This window comes from Podarcis melisellensis, assembly GCF_964234715.1.
Source record: "Podarcis melisellensis genome assembly, chromosome: 3".
Taxonomy (NCBI): domain Eukaryota; kingdom Metazoa; phylum Chordata; class Lepidosauria; order Squamata; family Lacertidae; genus Podarcis; species Podarcis melisellensis.
This window is the reverse complement of record NC_138530.1, coordinates 63845315-63870761: the sequence shown is the minus strand read 5'-3', so window position 1 is coordinate 63870761 and position 25447 is coordinate 63845315. Positions and strand designations below refer to the sequence as shown.

General features: G+C 42.6%; 1 protein-coding gene and 1 long non-coding RNA gene across 9 annotated transcripts in view; one reads left to right on the top strand and one right to left on the bottom strand.

Annotated features, from left to right (window-relative positions):
* The window catches only part of LAMA2 (laminin subunit alpha 2), a 360258-nt gene extending 352670 nt beyond the window's left edge, over positions 1–7588 (top strand). For all 7 annotated transcript variants that reach the window (XM_081907021.1, XM_081907020.1, XM_081907017.1 and 4 more), the window contains 4 exons: positions 702–855; positions 1738–1868; positions 3389–3611; positions 7193–7588. In XM_081907021.1, the coding sequence (XP_081763147.1) occupies positions 702–855; positions 1738–1868; positions 3389–3611; positions 7193–7350 (666 nt within the window). In that variant the 3' untranslated portion in view covers positions 7351–7588. The remainder of the gene's footprint in view (positions 1–701; positions 856–1737; positions 1869–3388; positions 3612–7192) is intronic.
* Positions 1–16379, bottom strand: part of LOC309367685 — a 77490-nt gene extending 61111 nt beyond the window's left edge. For both annotated transcript variants that reach the window (XR_014167278.1, XR_014167279.1), the window contains exon 1: positions 15749–16379. This is a non-coding gene — a long non-coding RNA (uncharacterized lncRNA). The remainder of the gene's footprint in view (positions 1–15748) is intronic.
* Positions 16380–25447: the final 9068 nt, after the last annotated feature.

Genomic DNA, 25447 nt, shown 5'->3' with positions numbered 1-25447 from the left:
CTAGCCTTCACACCAATATTCCACATGTATCTTTTTTATTAAAAAAAAAAATCAGCAACTGTATACTCTATTTATATATAATACAAAAAAATCTCCTAAAAATCTAAAACACAAAATAAAAATTAGAAGTGTAATCTCTGGCTGTCTTGGAAAGGTGTCTGTTTACCTGATTGTTGAAGACAAAAGAATCTATTTGCATAGGAAAAAGAATAAATCAGTTGACAGACAGATTTATCATTGAACAGTAGAGGTTACATGGCTGCATTCTTGTCCAAGAGATGTACAAATGCTAGCAATAGTAATCTCAAAGCACACTTTTGTGATGTGGAAAATATGTTCTACCCAGGAAAAATATTACATTTTATATTCCTAATGTAATTTGGGCAAGCTATTATACCACACATTTTCTGTCACCTTTGCTTAAGCTTAGAAAACTGTGACCCACATTCTGTGTAATCTAAACCTTAGAATATCCTCTAAGCAACGTGATTCCGCAGAAAATTAAAGGATATTGCCTCATTAATGCCTGTGTTTTTTGTATAGGAGTCATGTAATCAGTCTTGTTCATTTCAGAAAGCCAAGAACAATGAATTAAAAATGCTAGCTACTCGCCAATGCCATATCTCTGACTTTTTCAGTTGTGGGATGAAAGGATTTTAGATAGCTGTGCATATACTAACACCTTTTTCACCCTTACTCAGGTTGTCTATAGCATTGATGGATGCATGCGAAATTTCCAAATGACAGAGTCTCCTGTTGACCTGGATAATCCTACCTCCAGCTACAATGTTGGAAAGTGCTTTGCCAATCCACAGAAAGGAACATACTTTTCAGGAACAGGGTTTGCCAAAACAGGTAACATTATGTGAGGTTTTATTCCAAAATGGAGCACCAGGGGATTGTTACAATTGTTCTTCAGAAATCATGGTTGGGCCCTCCTAAGAAGACAGTTGCCTAGGGAGGTATGAATATATCAGAGCATAAAGGCTGAGAAGTGAAGAAGCAAAATGAAAGAAATATAGATTTTTATGATGGCCCACAGGGATTGCTACCTGTGCAAGGTTTGTTGAAATGTACTTTGTTCAACAGCAGTAATATCAGGTCTTGCAAAGGATTGTGGCTATGATTAAATTTACAAAAGTTCTTTTAATGAATGAAAGAATAACAAGAGTGTCATTTAAAAGAACTTGTGCAGTTATAACTATAAACCCCACAACAATTCTAAAACATTGATATATCTGTTTAAATAATCTTATTTTATTTTATCAAAGAACATGACTTGGATTCTAACTTTCCTCCCTTGAGTGCAGCAGAATTCACATTCATGGAACAAGGCTTCCCCCTGCCCTCCCCTTCAGCTTCTGCACTCCCAAAATCGCATTGAACTCTTATATGAACAGAAATGTTCCTATGGTGACAGGCTTATTCAGCCCCCAGAGACATTCAAGACAGGCTGATACCAACAGATTGTCTCTCAATACAGATGGATACCAACATTTTATGTCCTCATCCTTTATCTTCTACCTTGCTCGGATAGTAGAGCCCACTGAGGCCCTCAAGCCCAGGCTGAAAGCCAGTCTTCCATTGCTGGCAAATTAACCATTTGTTGAAGGAAAGGGCTTAGGAGTTCAGTGTACCTGTGCCCCATGTATTTTCTGTTACTGTGGCAACAACATTATTACTGGTGTTATTTCCAAGCCTCTGAACTTGACACAGCATTTCTTCCTCACTTCTCAGTTGGAGCATATAAAGTAGGATTGGATTTGCGAGTGGAGTTTGAGTTCCGCACAACTCGGACAAATGGCGTCCTCTTGGGGATCAGCAGCCAAAAAATGGATGGGCTTGGCATTGAGTTGGTAGATGAAAATGTGAGTATGGAAGCTATGAGAATTGTTTCAGACAATCTTCTGTTTATCAATCACTTCATGTAAACCAGCTTTACCTAACCTGCTGACTTCTAGATTTTCTGGACTCCAACTCCTGTCAGCCCTAGCCAGCATGGCAAATAGGCATGGGGAGGAGTGACTGAGGTGAGCTGGTGCTGCGTACCTGGCTTCACTGCAGTGGGGTGCTGCTGCTTACTGGGAGGGGTGAGGCAGTGGGAGGGTGGGAGCAACAGATTGGTGTTATGTGGCTCATCAGTCGAGCCAATCTCCCCTCCATCACATCCTGCTCTGCCCAGTAAACAGCAGCCCCCGTGCTGCTGGAAGACCAGGTGCACAGCACCACACCTCCTCCTTTCTGCTCCTGGTCAAGGATATGAGAGGAGTTGTAGTCTAAAGCAGTGTTTCCCAACCTTGGGCCTCCAGCTGTTTTTGAACTACAATTCCCATCATCCCTGACCACTGGTCTTGCTAGCGAGGGATGATGGGAGTTGTAGGCCAAAAACATCTGGAGGCCCAAGGTTGGGAAACACTGGTCTAAAGCACCTGGAGCTCAACAACAAGATTTTTGTCTTTATACCAGTACTAGGGCTAGGCGACATCATCAGTATACCATCTGAAACCGGTTTGAAGTACATATCATGATAAGTTTCATCATTTTTGACCTGGCTATGCAAAAAAATCACAGTGTTTAGCTGAAAACCAGGTATCACCAAGGCACTCTGTACTTCTTGTTAAGTATAAAAAGGGTTTCATTTGGCATTTTGAGGTCTTTGCAGGTCAACTGAAGAAGCCCAATAGGGTGTTTACATATGGGTGTCTCTCTGACTTGCAGGGCAGAGCCTGGCTGCTCTGTCCCACTTTCACATTTAGAATATCGCTTTAGCACCTTACCAGGTTTGTAGGAACAGGATAACTAGATCCCTCGTGATGAAATTTCTGTTTGCCTTTCCAAACCTTATCACGGTTCTTCTAAAGGAAATTCTGCATAGAAACTATTATGTGCCACACATTGCAGTACAGTTAACGGAGAAACCCTTTGCAAGTTGGTCAAGTTCTCACAAACGCTTGGATCATCAAATCTGCTGCTGAAACAGTATTTTGCGTCTATTACCCATTTTAGTTTGGCAGCAGTAAATTGACAAACATTATGCCCATAATTTTGAGCTTTCCTGCCAAGATGGGTTCTAAAGCTGCAAATTAATTTCAAGTGGATCTTTGAGTACAGCACAAATTCATCCATTTATGTTGATTAAGTATTTAAACACTGTTTTAGCTGGAGAGGATAACCAAGCCACTACTGCCTTTAATGGGTTAGGATCTGCACCATAAACATGACATATAACAGTCTCTGCTTTTATACCTTGTATATCAACTCATAGCTTTAAGGCAGATCCCTTCTGACAGCATAGCAGCCAGCCTTGCAATTAGCAGATTACATTTTGTTTTGCTTTGTTTCTAGAGCTAATTGGTTTTCCTAATTGTTTCTGTAATTTGCTTGCCAGGTGATGTTCCATGTCGATAATGGCGCAGGTCGATTCTCTGCCATCTATGAACCTGCTGTTCCAGGTAGCTTGTGTAATGGAAAGTGGCACAGGATTATAGCACACAAGATGAAGCACCGTTTAATTCTGACAGTAGATGGCCACAACGTAGAAGGGATCAGTCCGAATGCAGCTTCCAGTTCAGCAGAGACTAATGATCCTGTCTTCGTTGGAGGATATCCTGGTGAGTACACAAACTCAACATCCAGTGATCGTCAAATAGGGTTTGTTTTTTCAATGTGTTTCATCCCTGATGGATGACCTCTGCAAAGAGCAGGACAGGGAGAGTGTGGCCTGGCTTCTGATCTCTCATCAGCTTTTGATACTGCATTCACCACAGTATCCTCCTGAACTGCCTCTATGGAATGGGAAATGGGACAACTATCACAGTGGTTCCAATCCTACCTTCAAGGCAGAGTCCAGGACATGGCCTTGGGAGAGTGCCTTTCAGCCCCCTACACTATTTCCAGCACTATGTAATATCTATAGGAAGCCGCTGGAAGCAGTCATTAGGAGTTTCAGGGTGAGATGATATCAGTATGCTGATGACACTCAGCTCTATTTCTCCAGGACAACTGAGCGTGGAGAGATTGTGCAGTCCCTGAGCCATTTCTGGGATGCAGAGGTGAAATGGATGGTGAAAAGGAAGCTGAGCTTGAATCTTGAGTAGCTCAGTTGCCTACTCCAGATGGAGTAGCATTCCCACCCCCCAACTGAGCAGGTTTGCAGTTTGGAGGCGCTTCTGGGTCCAGCTGTGTCACTGGAGACTCAGCTACTGCAAGTACCTTTTATGCATTGTGACCGGCTCAACAGCTACAGCCATTTGAGGGTCAGGAAAGCCTTCCCACAGCGGTTCATCCACTGCTACTGCAATGCGCTCTATGGAGGGCTTCCGTGGCACTTGATCTTTTTTGGGTGCCTGCTAAAAACATTCCTGTTTAGGCAAGCTTACCCAGATGCTTAGGAATCTGAGGTCATTTTAATCTGTTTTAGTGTTTTAACTTTTTGTATATTTTAAAGTAAGGTTGTAAATATGTGTTGATTTTATTGTTTTACGTTTTTGGAAACCCGTTGAGGATGGTGTTGTTTTAAACAATCAAGCAGTCTATGCATATTAAGAAAAATAAATAACAAAATCAGTGGAACTATCTTGTCCGGATCCCATGCTTCATGAGGGGGGGGGGGGAACCAATCTGAAAAACAACACCTGGTGGTGAAAGGCGTAGTCCAGCCAGTTTGTAGTGAATCAAAACTATCCTAAACCACCAAATGTTTAGCAGGTACACCGTTGGGGAACAAGACCAGTTGGGATAGGAAACTTGTGATCTTACTGATGTTGTTGGACTAAGATACCTAGCAGCCCAAGCCAGCAGTGGCAACAGTCATAAATCAGGACCAACATCTGGAGGACTACAAGTTCCCCACCTATATCATAGGTTATAAATGAAATATATAAATCATAAAGCTCCAATTACCCTTCTTTATACTCTATTTTATATTTTTTGTCATCAATAGCCATATATCTCAGCTCAGGCTTGGGTGATATTCCAGAGAAAGGGACTTGAAAAGTTGTGGGGCCAGACACACGGGTTGGGCAATGTCAGCTTTTCGACATCACAGTGTATCACCAGCCAATCATGATGATCTGGCTTTGCAATGTTTAAACGGAGGGAGGACAAAACTACATTGGCCCTGGTCCCACGAGGTGCTGGGCTGAAATCACTGCCATTCCTGCTGGAGGAGCTGAACTGGTTTCACCCCAGTGCCTTGTGGGGCTGGGGTCAATGCAGCTTTGTCCTCCCGCCAGGCGCAAGAGCATCTCTCCACCCCTGGAGGGAACAAGTTAGGGAGAGTGGCTCCCTCAAAGTCCAGCCTGCCTGAGCAGACACCCTGCATCTGACCACCCCAGAGGAAATATGCAGCCCACCATCTCAGGCAAAGGCAGCCAAGCTCCAACATGGAGCCTGTTAAGCTTCATTCACATGGGCAGGCGAGGGCAGCAATCCACCTGCCCTGTCCTTTGGCTCACATGGGGGAGGGGGCTCCCTCCCTCAACACAGCTGCCTGCTCCTCAATGGAGAAGTGTAACAGAGCCGCCAACTTGCATAAGGTGGCAGTACGGTCTCTGCTAGACTTCTCCACTGAGGGGCAGGAAGCTGCGCACCCCTCAATGGAGAAGTTTGAACGTGATGCTTGTTCCTCCCTCCATTGTATGATGGCCAGAGTGGGATGGTGGTTTCACCCAGGGGTATATTGCAAGTGAAACCATAACCACTCCTGAGTCCCTCTGCCACCAGTGCCCAGCTGCAGCTTGTTTCTTCTTTGACACACTGCACGCTGGTGGCAAAGGGATTCAGGAGCAGTGGCAGTTTCATCTGCAGTACCCCACTGGGTGAAGCAGCCATTGCGCTCTGGCCCGCATACCAGTCCTGGGAGATGTATTAAAACATCACCCAGGCCTCTACCTAACACCACAGAAGCTAGTGTTTCTATACAGTCATACCTCGGGTTAAAGTAGCTTCAGGTTGAGCGTTTTCAGGTTGCGTTCCACGGCGACCTGGAAGTAATGAAATGGGTTACTTCCGGGTTTCGCCGCTTGCACATGCGCAGACGCTCAAAATGACATCACACGCAGAAGTGGCGAATCGCGACCCGCACACACGGGTTGCGTTCTGCTCTGGATGCGAACAGGGCTCCGGAATGTACCCAGGAATCTCATCTAAATGCTGGCAAGTCAGCACATACCTGCACATGTGGTGGGAATGCCCTAAAGTTCAATCCTTCTGAGTATCAGTGCTGCAGGAAATTTCCAAAATAACAAAACGGGTAATAGAAACTACTCTAGAAGTAGTCTTATTTAATATCTTCCAGGACAACCATACACACATGACAAGGAACTCATAAGTCACGTACTCACAGCAGATAGAAATCCAAAGTACAAACCTAGACTTTGGAAGGGACCTATCAGGAATGAACATAGACCACTGGTACCAAAATGTATGGCAAACCACCTTACTAGAGAAGTTTACCAACAAACTTAAACTAGGCACAGGGACAAGCAAAGGAGGACGCCTTCACCCTAGTATGGTTCCCCTTTATCACATACACAGCACAATATTCAAATCAATATGGCTAGCCAGACCCAACAACCTACCCCCCCATTCAATCAATCAACCTCAGAACCCTCTAATCTCTCGCATTATCAGTATAAATACATAACAAAGGACCTACCCACGTGATGCTGACACAAATCCCTACACTAACACTAGGCAATAGAACGAAAGAACACCACAATACCATCTCTTTCCCCCAACCACAAGATGTCTATGACAAGTGTCTCCCAGTCCCACTAAATGTAAACTGAAAAACAAAACCATGAATTTAAAGTGGAGACAAAAGATGTGCCTTTCCCTGTTTATCTGTTAGTTTTTATTTTTTTAAAAAAAAAAGTTAGGATACCTTCAGTACCACAAGAACAACTGTAGTGTGACTTGACAAAGTTTGTCTTTTGTAAGGTATGCATTATAAATTAAATATCTGGCATGTAGCCTAAGCCATTTCCCATCCTGGTCCCTTAGCAGAAGTATCTGCTGGATCAGAAATACTTCCATGAGCATAAGGGCTCAATTAGATTCCACCTCCAGCTCACATTGCTTTCTACTCATAAATGCTGCACAGAAAATGAAATATGAAGGAAATGTTTATTTTTAGGGGAGAGAGAGAGGTCTGAATAATAACCTTCATTTTTTCTTTCTTCCCTCACAGATGGACTGAACCAGTTTGGCCTGACCACTAACATCCGTTTCAAAGGATGCATTAGATCCATGAAGCTCACCAAAGGAACTGCTAAGCCTCTTGAGATTAACTTCAGCAAAGCCTTGGAGATAAAGGGAGTTCAGCCTCTATCTTGCCCTACAAATTAACAGGACATCATCCGACTCTGATATGAGCCTGACCACTTAAAACCAAAAAAAGTGCCTCAGATTTTTAAAGAATCCTATATATACACATTACCTTCATAATAAAAAGGCCCTTTTGCAAATATTTTGACTTCAGCCTGTTACATAGTCAAAATGGTGCTATTTCAGGGTGTGCTTCTAAAACAAAACGTTAGATGAAGAACATTTTCCCCTTGGAATGAATAAAGTTGCAAGCTATTCATGTGTGATGTGTCAGTCTTTTCCCTGAGTTTGAAGTGAAATCTTTTTAGTATCGTTTTGAGGAATGGAATTGTATTAACACAGACCCAGAGTCTTCAAGTACAAAATGGAGATATGGTTCAACTTGTATGGGCTTGTTGAGATAGCCAGTTTTATGTACCCCCCCCTCCCTTCTAGGGTTGGTTGCCAGTGGTAATGGGTAATGTAATTTCCCCTGGGGGTCTTTTCTCTGGGGATGACTATCTCTGGGACCTTTGGCCTCACTTCCACTTTTCCTTTCCACTCTGTGGCTGGAACAGGCCCAGCAGAACAATTTCATGTTTTAGCTTAGGATGGTTTGGGCTGTTATGTAAAGTGGTAAAACAGATGAGCAAATAACGGGATCACTGGCTTCCTTCAAGGCATTTGTCATCCACATCAGGTTCTGGTGGGAGAAACAAAGACTTCATCGAAGGGCAGTGAGATTCACAGGCCTGATAAAGGTTTAATTGGAATAGAGAAACCACTTTAATATTCCTTGTGCTGTCATTACTTTTTGTACTGTGTAATAACAAACAGTATAGGTGCTTCTGGTCTGAAACCTGTAGTCTCATGGTCAGTATGCCCCTACAGTGAGATGCACGCACCACGCCAGCATCTGGCGCTCACACATGTCTCTGCAGGGGAAAGTGTGCTCCCTTTCTGTATTTGGTTGTAAGTCACTTTGTATTGCCCTGGGCAAGATAAAGCAACTAAGAAGTTTAATAAAGTTCACAGGAAGTGGAGAAAGTGTATTGTGAAGAGGGTTTGGGCATCTTCTACAATTACATATGGAGAAGCCCAATGTGTTAGGCTTGTTTGTCTGGATCTAGGGTTGTCAAAACTAAGTCCATCATCACTGTGTCAGATTAATGAAAAAACTCAACAGTAAAGCTATCAGGACATTTTAAGAAAACAGTATTGTTTCCCTGCTTCTGAATGTTTTCCATGCACTCTGCTAGTGTTTTCTATACTCTGTGTAACACACTCTTTCCATGATATGCAGGACTCAAGGTTTTCTTTTGTGTGTCCGGTAGGGAGGGAGTTATGGGGATGACACTGTTCACTGCCTAAGGAATTTGTGCAATGTTGCCTCAAAGAACATGTTGGATTGAAATCCTAATATATCATTTGAACAGCTTTATAATGTTCTGTGCTTTTTAAAAAATATATAGCTGCTCTTTGGTACTCATGGTGCTGTAAGACACATTCCACATTCCACACATGGCATACTCATTTTCCTTTGCCAGATTACTTTATAGCATTAGAAAAATCAGCAAGTGAACCAATAATTAGTGACATTTGCATAAGTCATTAAACACATCAAACATTGTATTCCATACGTGCATATTTTAAATGGACAGTGGGAAAAGATGCAATGCAAAAGTTACAGAAAACTAGTATATTCCCTTTGGAGCAGAACAGCAAAATAAAGTAGATTAAAATGCCACCCACTTTCTTTGTACTAAACAGCCCCCAACCCACCAGGCTTCCAGAAGTATCCTACTCTTGGGTAGCAACACATTGCCTGCCTTCCAGGCTTATAATGCTTTTCCTTATGCGGAGTTTCACCTTAAACTAAAAACCTTCCAGGTTGGCTACCTGCAGATACAAATTTTCCTTGCCAATCACTGGCTCTGTCCAGTGGGCCACATGAAGCCTCCCCAAACAAGAAATGTGCCAAACTGCTTATCTGCAATGAAGGTTTCACTACCCTGACAGCAAATAGCCTGGGGCTCAGCTAAGTTTCCAAGTTGTCCCTATAATCCCACAAACAAACAGAAATAAAAATGTGCATCCTCATACAAGTACGATATACATTCCCCTGCCAGTAAAATATGCAAGAGTCTGTACAAATAAGGACCATGGACTCAGTCTAGGACAGAAAAGTCCAAATCATTCACACGTGTGTAGCCCAGCTCAATAAGGAACTATGTATGCCAACAATTTCTCCCTGCATGGTTTCCACATCTGATCCAAGAGCAGAACATGCAGAAGTTTAAAATCCACCAGGGGCTGGATTCAGCTTTTTCCTCCTCCACCAAGCAACTGGTTCACGGAATCTTAACCTTTTTAAAAACACTGAAGCCCTTTCCCCGGCCCAATCTGAAAATGCCAGTGATCAAATCTGGGCAAGCATGCGCTCTGTTCAGAGGACCACAGTAGCTCAGTGATAGAAGGATCTATGGACATACATACAGAAGTCACCGGGCCAGGTTTAAGAGCCAGCATCTTCTTGTCAGAAGCCCCAGAAAGTCATAGTCAATACCACAGCCAATATTGAGCTAGATGGATCAATAGTCTGACTCACTCTAGAGCAGATTCATCTGCTCCCAAATGGAATCCAAGCACACGCATTTAGATTGGGTCATCTTTCTGAGACTGGCTTCAGAAGTACAAAGAAATTGTGCAGTGCCTTTTTTTTTTTTACATTATTTCTATAGAATTCTTTTCCTTGTGTGAACTTCACAGCATTTTTTTTTTTAGTGTTAGAATCCCCACCACCACCATCTCTTTCTTTCTCATCAAAGTTAGTTTGAACACAAATTAAATTGATCATTTCAGTTTGTCTTGTCTTAATTAAGAGCATCTCTCTAATAATGAAAGCAAATACTGGGTCTCAAGCGGTCTCACTTTCTCAGTGTTGCAAATTAATTATACTGAATAACATGCTGTCTTCCTTTTCTTCTTAATTTAATATAGCGAGTTTCTTTGCTTCTGGCTGTCATTGCTAATAAGTGCAGCCGAGGCGAGCATGCCCTGGGCTTTTCAAATCTTGTTTTTGAGTTAAATTTAGATGAAATTCTCAGTCTCAATTTGATCTTTGTGTCGCCACACACCCCAACAATGGCTTTTGCATTCCAGCAATTGTTAATTGAGTTTGCTGATATCGACCAACAGAGCAGAGAGGTGCTGTTTTCATGCTGCAGCCTAGGATGGCTCCCAATCAAACTCAAACCTGCATAGAGTCATAAATGGTGTTTCTATAACTTGCTGTTAGGCCATTCTCACATCAGACTAATTAACCAGGTGGTCAAAAATTTACACTGGATTTTACATTTCATGAAACTGCTATGATAGATAGGTGATAGATGATAGAGATAGATAGATGATAGATAGATGACAGATGATAGATGATAGATAGATAGATAGATAGATAGATAGATAGATAGATAGATAGATAGATATGGGGCACAGCCCCCGAGATCTTTTTTGGTGGCCCTCAGCAACATTTGGCACCCCTCCCTTGCAGCCCTTGTGCTGCCTTCTCACAGCTGTGTAAGCAAGCTGCTGGGCTTTGGGAAGGAGGCAGGAGGGCTCTGACAGGGTCCTAAGGTCATCCTTCCTCCTTCCCAAGGCCTAGTTGGCGCTTTCTCAGCTTTGGAAAGGAGGTAGGAGGGCTCTCGGACCCTGCCAGAGCCTTGCAGCCTTCCCAAAGCCCAGCACCTCACTTAACATCAAATTTTGGCCTTGCTCCACCCACACCCCCAGCGTGCAGGCAACAAGGCAGTGTGAGGACCATGGCTTCCTTGTCAAAGTTGTCTTGCGGCACACTTGGTATGAAAAGTTGGACCACCCTGGTATAGAGGGTTTCTTGGGGGGAGGGGGTTAGTCAGGGTGTTTTCCGAAACTGTGACTCAGTATAGATGAAGGTAGACTCTCTAAGAGGAAACCAAACCAATCAGTTCCAATAATAATGATGATGATGATACACCCATCTAAATGGCCAGTTAAGTACGTACTTCCATTTACATTAAAGACATGATGCCATAGGCGGAGGGGAATCCCCTAACCTAGTTCAAAGCAACATCACCATGTAAGGTAAAAGAGCGATAGACAGAGTTTTGTGGGAGAGTTCTGGCAATTGCTGGCAGCTGGAGGGTTTCAGAGGTGGGGCACACACGATTAGAAGGGGGGAGCAGTCCAGCTTGGACACGGTTAGTGGAGCGAAAGAGGGAAGGAAAGAGTGAAAGAGGGAAGGCTATTGAAAGGTGCACCCCCCCCCCCATGCCATGTTTTAAATTGCAGTAACTTTCCTTGCTGCTACTCAGCAACAGACCTAATTTTAACCCAAGGTTGCCATCACATCCAGTTCAGCTTTCCTCAGATTTCTCAAATGTATAAAATCTGTCACTCCTTGTTTTAATGACATACGAACAAACAGAAAGTACTCCAGACCATCTTGCACATTGGCCGTGTTAACTCCCCCCCACACACACACAATGACCTGCAAGGCAGCTTGTCATTTCATGGAAGCGCTTTCCCTGTTACACTTACTTAGCTTAGTATTTTTTCCTTGGAACAACACAAAACCCACGGAACTTCCCATTATCTCTGAAACTTTGTGTATTGTAGCACTTCTGAGCTAGTTGAAATAATGAGCAAAGGGAATTGCAACTTTAAGGACTATTTACTTAAACACTACTGGAAATTGAGCTGCAGAAACTATCGGCTTAGCTTCGGAAGCAGCAATTGCTGTTTCAGTTGCTTTGTACAGCTGTTAACATTTAGCACCAGCCTGTTCTAATGAGCACAATTCAGAATTGGAAGAGACCCTAGGGTTCATCTAGTCTAACCCCGTGCCATGCGGCGATTCTGCCCACAGCTGCCCCTGGGTGGGCTTGAACCACTAACCTTCCGGCTAACACACTGACCCACTGCGTCACAGGATGGCTCTGGAAGCAATTTCGGGGTCCAGGTCCAATTGCATGCCTCAGGCCTTTCTAACCGACCCCTGAGTCTCTCCCTGGGGCACCCCCTTCCCCATGCCACATCCCTCCCCATGCCTTCTCAAGTACATTTGCCTGACTGGCATGTGCCCCTGAACTGTGAGGGAGTGTAGAGCCCTCAGACTTTTGCATGGCTGGAATGCACCTACCGTATTTTTCGTTCCATAAGACACACTTTTTTCTTCCTAAGAAGTAAGGGCAAATGTCTGTGCGTCTTATGGAGCAAATGCATGGTCCCTGGAGCCAAATTGCCCAGGGGCAAAAAGCAGATCATGCTTTTTATTTTGAAAGAGGAAAGTGGGTGTTGAAACAAAGCCGCTAATCGGCAAGCGATCGGGAGGGAGATAAGGGACGCTAGAGATAAAGGAGGCTGCCTGGGAGGGGGAGGTAAAGAGCAAACTTGCAAGGAGAGGAGACAGGAAGACTAAAGCAATGAGGAGAGAAATTAGGAGAAAAGATGAAGCAAAAAACTGCTCCAGCTAAGGAAAATACACTAAGGCAAACAAGACAGGAAGTAGCTGATCAGCAAGCGATCAGGAGAGAGATAAGGGATGCGATAAAGGAGGCTGCCTGGGAGGGTGGAGGTAAAAGCCCATGGACCCTCAGGGTTTTTGCATTGCGCTACCCCAAACTCACCGTCAAATCACATGTCTACGGCCACAGCATGAACCATAAAATTCATACATCCACTGTTTCGTTCAGAATATTTTTTTCTTGTTTTCCTCCTCTAAAAACTAGGTGCGTCTTATGGTCAGGTGCGTCTCATGGAGCGAAAAATACGGTACTCTAATACTCTAAGAGTCACATTCACTGCTGTTACCTTTGGTCCTACCTGCCACTGGCAAGCAGCTCTCAGAAGGATGCCCACAAGGGAGTGTGACCTTCAGGCAAAAAAGGAATCTCCTCCACCACAAGCATCTGCATAATGCCACACACACAAACACAAAGTGCTAAGCACTGCACTCTGTACTCAGCTTTTTGCTCCATCTAGAAGTCCACTCCTCTTGTTGGCATCAAACCTGCTCCCTGAACTACTTTTTTCAGTGAAGGTGCCAGGGGCTCAACATTAAGTCTTCCACATGTGCTGTTTCTACTCTACCACCCATCTGAATAACAGATCAATTCCCTTGATAGAAACGTCAACACTTTGCTTAAAAATTGTTTTTCCTATGAGCCAAGATTCCAATACGGAGAAGGTGAATTGAACATCATTGGTACTTTCTCTCAAGAGCTCTAGGTTTATCTAGTATAGCTAAGAGATAACCTGAATAACAGATAACCTGCTGGCAGTCCTATTGTGCAGCAAGAGCCAATAACAAGTCAGTTGCTAGACCCATAGTGGCAGCGGCAAAACAGCCTATGGTCTCCATTTTTATGTATATAATTGGGTCTTTCAAGTACAATCTCCATAAGACATATCCCCAGCTGTCTGCAATTTGTTCACAGACCAGTTCCGGATTCTGATCAATATGCAAAATCTCCTTTCTGTGCTGATCTTGCCATTGCCTGACCCAAGCAATATCTGCCATTTACATCTGAGCAATGTCATTTATACTAATATGCTTCATTCTGATTCAACTGAGTTCCAATTCAGTAACTTACCTAGCTGCAGAGAAATGAAATACATTTGTGCACAGAACCATTATCCAAGGACCATCAGGCAGAAGCTACATGCCTTTCCAGGTACTCATCTGTGGAGCCCACTCAAAATCAGTTGCTGGCCTGAGGCCTAGCCGGAGCTCATCTGAGGGCAGCACAGTGGGATCAAGTAGCTTTGTCAAGCAGAGCAACCAAATCTCATTTTCTACTCTAATGGAATGGAACTAGAGCAGAATTATACATTTAAATATCCTTGTTAGTACTTAGGCTAACTGAGCCATGGCCAGTCTTAAAGCGCTCTGCCTCACTGTCACTTCCTGCTCATGTAGGAGGCCATAAAACATCTGAAACACTTGTACCAGCACATGCTTTATGACAGCTCTGCTCGCTGCCTGGCTTATTGCTTGCAGAGGCTCATTGATTTGCCATGCTGGAATGATTGCTTTTAAAACAAATACCTATTCACCTGACAAGGAAATATTAAACCGGCTTTGATAAGCGAGCTCCGTAATGCCTAGTCCCATTGAAAGCAGCAGATTTGCTATAGATTTTAACAAGAATTCAGATTTAACTCTGAACAGCTTAATTGTACGATTCATATAATTTCGCTTAAGCATCTTATTTTCAACTGTAAGGATAATGACACCGAGAAACATTCACTGTGGGAATTAGTGCTTCCTCTCAATGGCATTTAAGAGCATTCAAGTGTCTCAGGCCTGTTGGCAGAATATTAAAAGCCTTTAATGTGTTATAAAACAGAACTAAGGACTAATAAAAAATATAAAGGTAGTCTCTTTACACTGTAGTGGAATTATTAATAAAGGTATCCTTCAACAATATAGTGGAATTACTGGTGATGAACATGACCTGAAGTAGACTCAGAGGGTATTTCCACACTGTCGCTGTTTCTGAGTGGGATTCAGTCGCATACCAGCAAATTCAGGCAAGTAAAGCCAAATGCACAACAAACCTGTATCCCCAAAAGATTTAACCTTTCGCTAGGATGAAAAGTGAGAGGAAAATGCACTGAAAAGCATGTGGTAACATTTGCTTTGATACAAGGGCACCTAGCATCTCCACAAACAAATTAGCGTGGATGCTCATTAACAGCCAACATCATCTAATCTTGCTGCAAACAAACCAGGACAAATGCTCAAAGCACAGTCGTACCTTGGAAGTCAAGCAGCTTAGCTCCCGAACGTTTTGGCTCCCGAATGTCGCAAACCTAGAAGTGACTGTTCTGGTTTGCAAACTGTTTTTGGAAGTCGAACGTCCAACGGGGCTTCCGCAGCTTCCGATTGGCTGCAGGAGCTTCCTGAAGCCCATCAGAAGTTGTGCTTTGGTTTCCAAATGTTTTGGAAGTCAAACGGTCTCCCAAAACAGATTCCATTCGACTTCCAAGGTACAACTGTATATTAACTTTACTTGGTCCACTTCCTGTAATGTTCCCCAAAGTTTACAGAGGCTCAGCTTTTATTGTAATACTAAGCCAGCATGAGAGGTGAGACAGGAAACTGCTGACCCATCACTCCCCAGACACGATCACATTCATAAAATTTTAAACTCAGCTTGTTTTTTATGTTGAAATCTTGGAAGCTAAGTTTGGGGCAAGTACTCTCTTGTGAAAGAACCCCAGCGGAGATTTAACATCACAAAATATGCAGCAAAGAAAAGCATTGAAATATAGGTTGTGAAACCTTTGAAATGTGCCCTTCCAGTGAGCCCCAAAGTGCCCCCTTTGAAAAGATCTCTCCAAGCTATCCCACTTCCCTAGCATAGCACACATTAAGAAAGTAACAAAATTGTTTACTTACATAACTCTTCAAAGGTCAGATTTCTGTGCTTTTTCCATGCAGTAGTCACAAAAGATGCCCAAACAATTAAAAATGTTGCTTAGTTACAAAACAAACTATTGGTACAGAAAAAAATGCTAGTTTCAGACTCCATTCAGGACTGAAACAAGAGAGGCTAGTTAAAGCCCTGTGCTGGTTGGAGCAATCAGCTCAGAGCTCCTTACATACTGAATTTCACATGGACAAAGACTTGGTTACTACCCATTTCCTCTTGTGGTGAGAGGAAGTGACACAGACAGGACAGCTTTCTCTATGGATTTAACCCTTTCATGCACTAATTAGACTCAAGCATGCTAGGCTGATTACCCTACAGCTTATTCATGGGAGATACCAAACAATAAGAAGTCACTTAATAAAGAACAAGAGTAGTTTTACTAACCTAACAAACCTGACTTTCCTCTAACTCCCAGCCTTTTACCTATGGTCGCCCTCACACACCCTCTCTCACTCTTGTCTTTCTCAACTGATTCTCTGCACCTGTCACTCTCTGACTCCACACACCTGGCAGTCAATCATTCTCCTGTTACAACCACCTCCTGGTGCATACTCTTTGGGAGAAAACAGAACCACCAGCTCCCAAACAACAGAGATGGTCCCACGTAATACCATAGGAACTAGTCAACAATACTGAAAGCTGTTGAGAAGTCTTTAAGAAAATAAGTAATGGTGCAAACCCACAACCTACCCACCCCCATCTTCTCCTGATGCAAGCAAGCTAGCCAGCAAATCCTAGGATGTTCCTGTTCTGGAACCCAGCTGGAAGTTATCTGGATTCAGATCCATAAAGTTAACTTAATCCAAGAGCATCTGAATGTTCCAGCTAACTGTCTGCCACTCAGATGTTGAAAGACTCAGACTACAGTTGGCAACATTATTATTTTGTTTGTTTTTCCACCTGTCATTTAAATACTTAAGACATTTTCCTGCCTGTGGCTGTTTATGTGCTTTTGGCTCAAGTGGTTTGTAATGTAAATGTAAAAAACCCACCTTGGCTGGGATATTTACTCACGTTTACTAAATGCTCCTTTTCTAAATGAACAACACACAAACATTGACATAAATAGCACACACAAGGCTCAAAAGTGATTTAAACCTCACTTATGAAAATGCTCTTTTATGTAAAGAGAAAAGGAGCTGTAAAGCTATTATAACAACTGTGGCTCACACCTGATACGGAAAAGATAAATGAGCACTATTAAAGCCTTATTAGGCAACTAATTTGTGGAACAACTGGGAACGATTACAATGCAGTGACAAAATTAATGCTTAGTCTTTACAAAATGCTTTTCATCTTCAAAGCACTTCTTCCATACTAATTAATTCACTCCAAGTACCAACGTAGACACACAGAGAGACACCGTTTTAAGTCCAATAATTTCACTTAGGCTTATCTGGACAATTTTGCTTCGGCTATATTTGGCTTTCAACATTTCTGCTGACACTGATCCTGTTTGGAAAGGAAATGGAGTCTGAATCCTAAACACACTTTCCTGGGCCAAAATTCTATTGAACTCAATAAAGCTGACTTCAAGTACACACACATAATATTGCCCTTTTGTCCACAAACTACAACCCCAAAGAGCTATTTGTGACATAATCCCATACATTGATCACTCTCAGTGGACTAGGAGGAAGCTTTCTAACCATTGTTGCAAAACAATGCATTTGATAACCAACAGGACATAGCCAATCCATTTTTTGTTATTCTGGAGTAAAGCTCCATGTGCTTAGGAAGTATCCTGGCAATACTATGAGTTACTATTACTTTATTGAATTGTATTCATTGTTTTGCTGGGTGGGTGACAAGTTGTTTATTTATATGCTACTATGTTTGGTATTACAGTGATTGCAATTTTTGTTGTTGTTTGTTAATGCCATTGTGATTCTTGTGAGCTGCTTTGATGATAAAGGCTGTAGACTAACAACATCTGAAGGGCAACACATTGCCTGCCCCTGCTCGATTCAGTACGCTTCTGCCTATTGCTCTGTGACCTTAGCTGGAAAACAGCAACAAAATGGAGCATCTGCTAGTTTTATTGGTGACCACATTTATATCCACCATGCATTAGTGAATAGGCCTTTATGGCAGGGGTGGGTGACCCTCTAAATGTTGCTGGAAGCTAAGTCCCATCAGTCAAACCAGCACGGCCTCTGGTCAGGGGTGGTGGGAGTTAACAATGCCATAATATTTGGAGGGCTACATGTCCCCCACCTGTGATTTAAAGAGTCAGAAGTTATTCTAGAGAATAGTTTCCTCCATTCATTGGGAAAGATGCTACCTCAGCCTTATTCAAGGACTTTATTCATCGTTTCCCTTCCCCTCCATTGTTGCCTGGATTCTTAGCTTGCTTAAATGACCATTTGTCACGTCCTGTGTAGATTTAATTTAAAAGAGCTGATAGAGGAAGTACTGTCCCTTCAAGGCAACTATGTAATTACTGGAAAGCACTCTAGAAACCCAGAAATGGTAAATATATTGAAGGTAATTCACAGTGAATAGACTTCAGCAACTACCATCCATTTTATTGCTGCATTTCTAAATTGCTTCATTGCAGTTCCCTTTCAGAGGCTCCATTGAAGCTCACTTGTATTGTTTTAAGAACATGTCTGACGTAATACCAGCTGACAGGGAAAAATAATTATTTTATATACAGTGTGTGTTACGGTTGTCACAATCTTTATTATGGGAATTGAAAATGTAGAGTAGCAGTGAACTGTTAAGAGGAGGAGGAAGAGCGGCTACTTTTCACTTTACCTGGAGAGTAAATTATATTTGATATGTCAGCACATATTGCTGCATGTTTAAAATCAACTTTTCTCTAGCTCTGATGAACAGAAAGGCCTAGTTATGTGGAGCACATGCTTAGAATGCAGAAGGTCCCAGGTAGCAAGCAACGTTAGACCCGTGCCTGAGATCTCGATGCCAGTCAGAATAGACAAAACTGAGCAAGATGTACAAGTAGTCTGAATTAACAATAGATGGCAGCTTTCTTGGTTCCTAAATTTGTGTTCCTGTAATGGCAGGTGAGATAAATAGCACATGGTGGAAATTTGGTTTTACCAAGAGGGACACATGATTCTCCACTTTAACCCCATTACAAATGGCTATCAGAAAGTATTAAGCACATATGGTTACAAAGATATGGCCGGTTTTGTGGTGGTGATGCCATAGGTTGTATCCAACCCTCCTGTTGCAAAAGTGGAACAGAGATTGGCACATTCAATGGGACTTCCTCATCCTCTCCTTCTCCACTGTACTCCCTTCAAAGTCTACTTTGGAGAGTTGGGGGAGCCTCCATAGTATAAAAGGTGTATAATTGATTGCCTTCATAAAGCAACATAACCACACTTTAGTAAGGGAAATATTATTTGTACAAACCATTCTAAAGAGACCACTGCATACCAGCACAGGGCATTTTGAGAGGAATGCAATGGATAAACTGCCACCCTGACCTTAGCCTCCTTTGGGAAGACAGGTGGGATATACATTCATTCATTCATTCAGTAAGTAAACTATGGAGAAATTTTCTGAGGCAATTTCTCCTATGATTCTTTGGGGTCTTTAAATATCTATAATGTCAATCTATATGCTTCTTGCTAGCTTCTACCTTACCCCCACTCCCCGATGACCTAAACCATGTTCCCCATCATCTCTAAAAGGTGGTTAGTTGTCCCAGTCCCAACCCAGATGCTCTCTAGCCTCCACCTGCTTCCCCCGCCAGAACATGCTACACAAGCATGAAAAAGTTTTTTATGATAGACAAAATATCACCAGATGTATTTGCTTATAGTTTATAGACAGAGCAGAGAAGGTTATAGAGCTTTATGTACCATCGTGTTTTTCAATTAAATGTAATGTACAGTGCTCAAAGCCATGAATGGCTGGGCACTCAGCGCACGGCTAGCTATGCATTGAAAGATAACTGCACATTTTGTTAATTGTAAAATGCATCTTCTTGCTAAAAAGTCAGTGGAAATTGCATTACTGCAGAATGGATTTGGTAAGGCAGGAAATTGGTGGATTCTAAATGTTTTGTAAGATACTTTTCATCTCCTAGTAATGGAGGTGGGTTTTCACTCAGATTCCATCAATATCTGCCTTTCAGCAAGTAAAAACATCAGGTCTGGGCTAGCAGCTGCTACTGTAGACCTAAGGAAATACTATTGGTGTGAGAGAGGTTTGGAAGAGAGATTTCTACTCTCCAGTAGCAGAGTTAAGCACAACGGTGATTGCTCCAGGCATATTAAAACTTGGTTAGATTTTACATTGGCCATCAGTCACCTTTAAACAAACATTCCCCACACAAAAATACTTGGGCTAGAATAAATCAAAGATACTGTACTTAAATTCATGGGGAAAAGAAAGTACACTCTCTATGAATTCTATGGTTTTACATACCAGGACATAATAACAACCATCTGTTCCTTAACTGTTTTTAAAATTAGGTATACACAACCTCAGATGAACAACAACACATGACATATTACACACCATGTCATGATTTATTTAACACAAATAAAGCCAAAATGGAGAACCCACATGTGGGAAATCTGCATGAGCATACACACAGGTAGTGCAGACAGGATGAGGTATCCTTGCCTAGACCTCCATCTTCTAACACAGCTTGCCTTGGGCAGAGAGGGGGGCCTGGCTATGGAGATGAGAGCTGTGTGCAGGCATGCCAGTCTACATGGCGTCCTGTCAGGGTAGGCAGAGTGAAGGAGGAAGGCAGAATTCTGCTCAGCCGTGTTGGGTAGCGCAACTGTGAAGTGGCTCATGCCCTTGATAAAAACACATGATGCATGCTGATTAGCCTCAAAAGGCTGCTCTGGATTTGGAGTGGGAGCGGAGGGTGACAGCCCATGTCAATTGAATCGCTACTACCTAATCCCAAGCAGCTAATGCTCTTCAAGTGGCATGAAATCCAACCAAAGTACTTTTTCCAACAAGTCAAACTAATTGGCTGCCGGCAGAAACTTTTAATTAGCTACAGCTTCAACAAGAAGGTTTAACAAGCAGTATCTGATCTTTCACCCGCTGCAGTCAGCTCTCCACTACAATAGGGAATACATGCTGCCAAGATTCACAAAGTGGACTAATGATTTTCACCGAAAACTAAACATGCTCCCCATCGGTACATTTCTATTAGAAACCTAGCCATTTTGCTTATCGATGCATTGATGCTCCTCACCTCCTGCACAGCACCAGGGCCCATTTCTGGTACATAAAGCAGCCAAGGCTCACTTGAGTTTCCTTTCTTATCCAGACTCCGCAGAGTGAAAATGCAAAAAGGCCCACATAGATTTTTGTCACTCCTCCTCTAATAATGCCAGGTTTATCTGGACTCCTCAGACTTACTTTCCCTTTAAATAATTGGTCAAAAACCATTCCAATTATACTTAGTTCTTTGACACTAATCTAACTCTTTATAAAGTACATCTTTCACGCATTATGGAAACTGCATTGTTCTGTTCAATTGTTGTATTAAAAGGGTGAAACCTAAAAACTAAATGTATTTTTAAAAACCAACATGGATGCTGCTAGCTTCATGGAAGCTATTGAATCAGACCTATTGCTCCTTTTCCCCAATATCAACCGTGTATGGAGTGGCTTTTTACAGTGCAAGTTGGCTCCCAGAGATACACTATTATTGTTATGACATTAGCAAAATGCTCTGCCTGCTGTTACAAAGATATACATGCAATGAAAAGGCTAGCTCAACAGCTTATGAAATCAGTCCCCTGAAAGCCTTGTGCTGCCTACAGCTTCTCCCTTCTCCATGATGGCAGACATATCTTAGGTTGCTGTGGTGGACACCAGAGTCAGACCAGAGTCTGGTGATGCAGTTCCACTGAAACTCCACCAGAGTGCGGGAACCCCTTGCCCATTGGCTATGGAGTTAGGGGACTCGGCTAGACTGGTAAAGAAAAAGTGATTTAGATGTGTATGTGCAATGTAACATTGTGCTACCAGATGGCAATGTACAGTCCCATTTTTCTCTACTTGTTTCCCCAGTTTAAATTTACACTGTAAACTGAAATACTTCAATTTGACTGGAGTTGGGAGTTAGGGAGTGAGAAAAGGAGAACTGGTTCTGATTGAAGTTAAACATACACACTATCAATAGCAAGAGGACAGACCCTTGCAGCTTGGATAGGGAGACCGGGTTGAGGGTCTGGGAAAGGTATAGAGAAAGGAGTGTCCTGGGAGGGCTAGCCTGGGCCAGAAAAAGTAGTTCCTGTGGGAATTCAGGCTACCTGGGTCTCCATATAGTCAGGAGGGGAAAGTTCTTCTAGGTACTGAAGATTCCGAAACAAGGGGTGAGGCCACCCCCTGGGTTTGTTATACCATTTAGAAGACCTCAGGCGTGGGGTGGTTAAGAGAGTGGGTAACTGAGAAAAGGTGCCCCTTGCTCATGAACCAAAGTATTAAGCTGTGAAGGAAGCTGTACGGTGTTGAAAGTATTTAACTGTAATATCCAAGTGACAGAAACCGAGCTGAGCATTTTACCATCTGTTTTGGAAACCTGAATATTTATCACCTGAAGTGTAACACCTGATTTTTAGTAACTGAAGTTTAAGAGGAACTGTGCCTATAGTGTTTTGTTTAACTCTATCTGTTGATGGATGGCCATCCTGACTCGGCCCCAGACACACTGACCAGATGTCTGAAAGCTGTGGCTGGATGGTTACGTGGGAGCCGGTTGAGGTTAAATCCTTTGAAGACAGAGGTCCTCTGGCTGGGGCGGGACGATATGGGATTGAGGGGGCAACTCCCATCTCTTGCAGGGGTGCAATTAGTGCCAGCATCGTCTGTTAAGAGTTTGGGTGTAATCTTCGATACCTCCCTCTCTATGGAGGCGCAGATTACACCTATAACAAAGGTGGCATTTTTTCATCTCCGCCAATCTAAGCAGTTGGCTCCTCATCTCTCTCGCCCTGACCTAGCCACTGTGATCCACGAGACAGTCACCTCCAGACTGGATTATTGTAACTCGCTCTACGTGGGGCTGCCCTTGAGACTGACCCAGAAACTCCAGCGGGTGCAGAACGCCGTGGCGAGACTCCTTACGGGGTCTTCGCTGCGAGATCATATTCATCCGGTACTATACCAGATGCACTGGCTCCCGGTGGAGTACAGGATCAGGTTTAAGGTGCTGGTTTTAACCTTTAAAGCCCTATACGGCCTAGGACCCTTGTACCTACGGGACCGCCTCTCCTGGTATGCCCCACAGAGAAATTTATGGTCTGCAAATAAAAACATCCTGAAGATCCCAGGCCACAGAGTGGTTAGGCTGGCCTCAACCAGCCTAGGCTGGCCTCAACCACGGCTTTCTCGGCCGCAGCTCCAATCTGGTGGAACGCTCTGTCACAAGAGACTAGGGCCCTGCGGGACCTGACATCTTTCCGCAGGGCCTGCAAGACAGAGCTGTTCCACCAGGCCTTTAGTCAGGGCGCAGCCTGACCCCCTCCTCTGGCAATCTGCACAGAATTTTGCTTAATGGTTGCCATCAATTTGATTTTAATTAATTTTATAATGAATGTTTTTAGAATGTTGGATTATTTTGATTGTTGTTAGCCGCCCTGAGCCCAGCTTTGGCTGGGGAGGGCGGGATATAAATAAAATTTATTTTTATTTTTATTATTATTATTATATTATTATTAATTATTATTATTATTATTATTATTATTATTATTATTATTATTATTATTATTTAAGCCTGAGACATCTTTAAGTTAAAGTAAACAAATTAACTTCTACCTGAAGGAACACATTTTATGACTTTTGTTCAATAAGCTTTTCTTGTGTTTGTTCAACTCCTGCCTAAGACTCTAAATCATTAAGTTTTCTCTCACACGTCCCCCACTAGACAATCTGTGGTAAATTGTAAAGTTTGTGTAACTGGTGTACCATGAGGTGGGTGAACTACCGGTATATTTCATAGGGGGCAGTTAGCAGGAGTGGATCTGCTACAATTGCATTCACATCCTGTATTTAAAAAACTATACCGCTTTTCAACAGTCATGACTTCTCTCAAAGAATTCTGGGAGCTGTAGAGTTCTCTGAGAAGTGTTCTGGTTGTTCAACCATTCTTGAAATTGTAGCTCTATGAAGTCAGGGATCTTTTAACAACTCTCAGCACTTTTAACAAGCTACAGCTCCCAGAATTCTTTGGTGGAAGTCCTGACTGGTATCAGAGTGTTTTAAATGTATGGTTTGAGTGTCACCTTAGTTCCACAGTGCACATTGCAGACTGACAGTCCATCCCGTCAATCTCTCTTTGCGGTCTAACGTTGCAAATACACAATCCCCGTGTGCCAACTGTGAGATGTTATAAACCACTTAAAAACCTATTGCATGTACACAGCTACACATCTGGATAACCTACAAGCTCCTAAGGTACCTTCCTTATTTCTGTAAACTAAATGGGGTTAAAAAAAGAAATTGAATCAAGCACAAAACTCTTTTAAGATAGTTCAGGAGTGTGACATGAGGCACTGGGTAAGACACAAACTAGGGCAAGTATGTGTCTGCAATGGGGATTCTCCTTCCTCTTCTCCTCTTTCCCTGCCCCCAAATCTGCCGTGGGTGGTTGGAATACACCCATGGCACTTTTTGAGGGCATGTGGAAGGTTCTGGGAGGCAGAGAGAAGAGAAACGGGAATTGTTGCAGGATCAAATGTCCATTGTGCAATCAGGCAGACTTAACTGGATGTCGCCCACTGCTATGCTGTTAACATTTTGACACCACTAATGTCTCTAGTGTATGGGTTTTGCAGTGTGTTTCAGAAACACTGAGTAAGTGATATTTGTGTTAATGCTTACACCCCAGTAACAAGGCTACTATCCTCTTATTATCAACCCTCTAAGGAAGAGGGGAAAGACCCTTGTTATCTTTTCCCACTCAAACCCCTTTCTGTTGAGTAACACAAGTGTACCCTGCTTTTCTGTACACTGCTTAGGAATTCTTTAACCAACTTATATACATATAAAATTCTAAATAAAATACAATGTGTGGTTTGTAGAAGGCAGGTACTAAATTCCATTACACCTTTTTTGGTTCTATATTTGAGAACAAAGCAATAATGTTCTTGTTTAAAATGGTACCACCAAGTTGTTAGGTTTCCTAATGATTGTGCAGTATTAAATTACTATTGCTCTCCAAGGCTACTTAAAAAAAACAACTTACACTGTCAGATAAAGCAGACTAATGGCTAACTGAACAGGACAAACAGATGCTGCAGTTAAGAGGAATAAATAAACCATACAAAATGAATGATGCTTCTCACTGTTACTGACAGGTTAAAAAGGCGAAGTCTGCCACACTTAGGTGGACCTTGCAAAACGAGATGCAAGTGTCAGCAATGCTGAAACAAGATTACAATTTCCCTATTTTGATGCATACCTTTTACATTTTCTACTTAAGGGATATCCAGCAACCACATGTTAAGATCTTGTATCTTTAATACATTTGCCTCCTGCGTCCAGGCATTATTGAAGGAGAGCCACTTTATCAATAAATGCCAGGGTTTCCATACAAACTCTAAGAATATTTCAACCATTTCACATTTCTGGGTGTTTGCTTTTTCACCTCTGAGTTCAGCTGTGGAGCAATGCTGCCACCTATGGAGGCTGTAAAGAAAAGTCCCACAAATAAA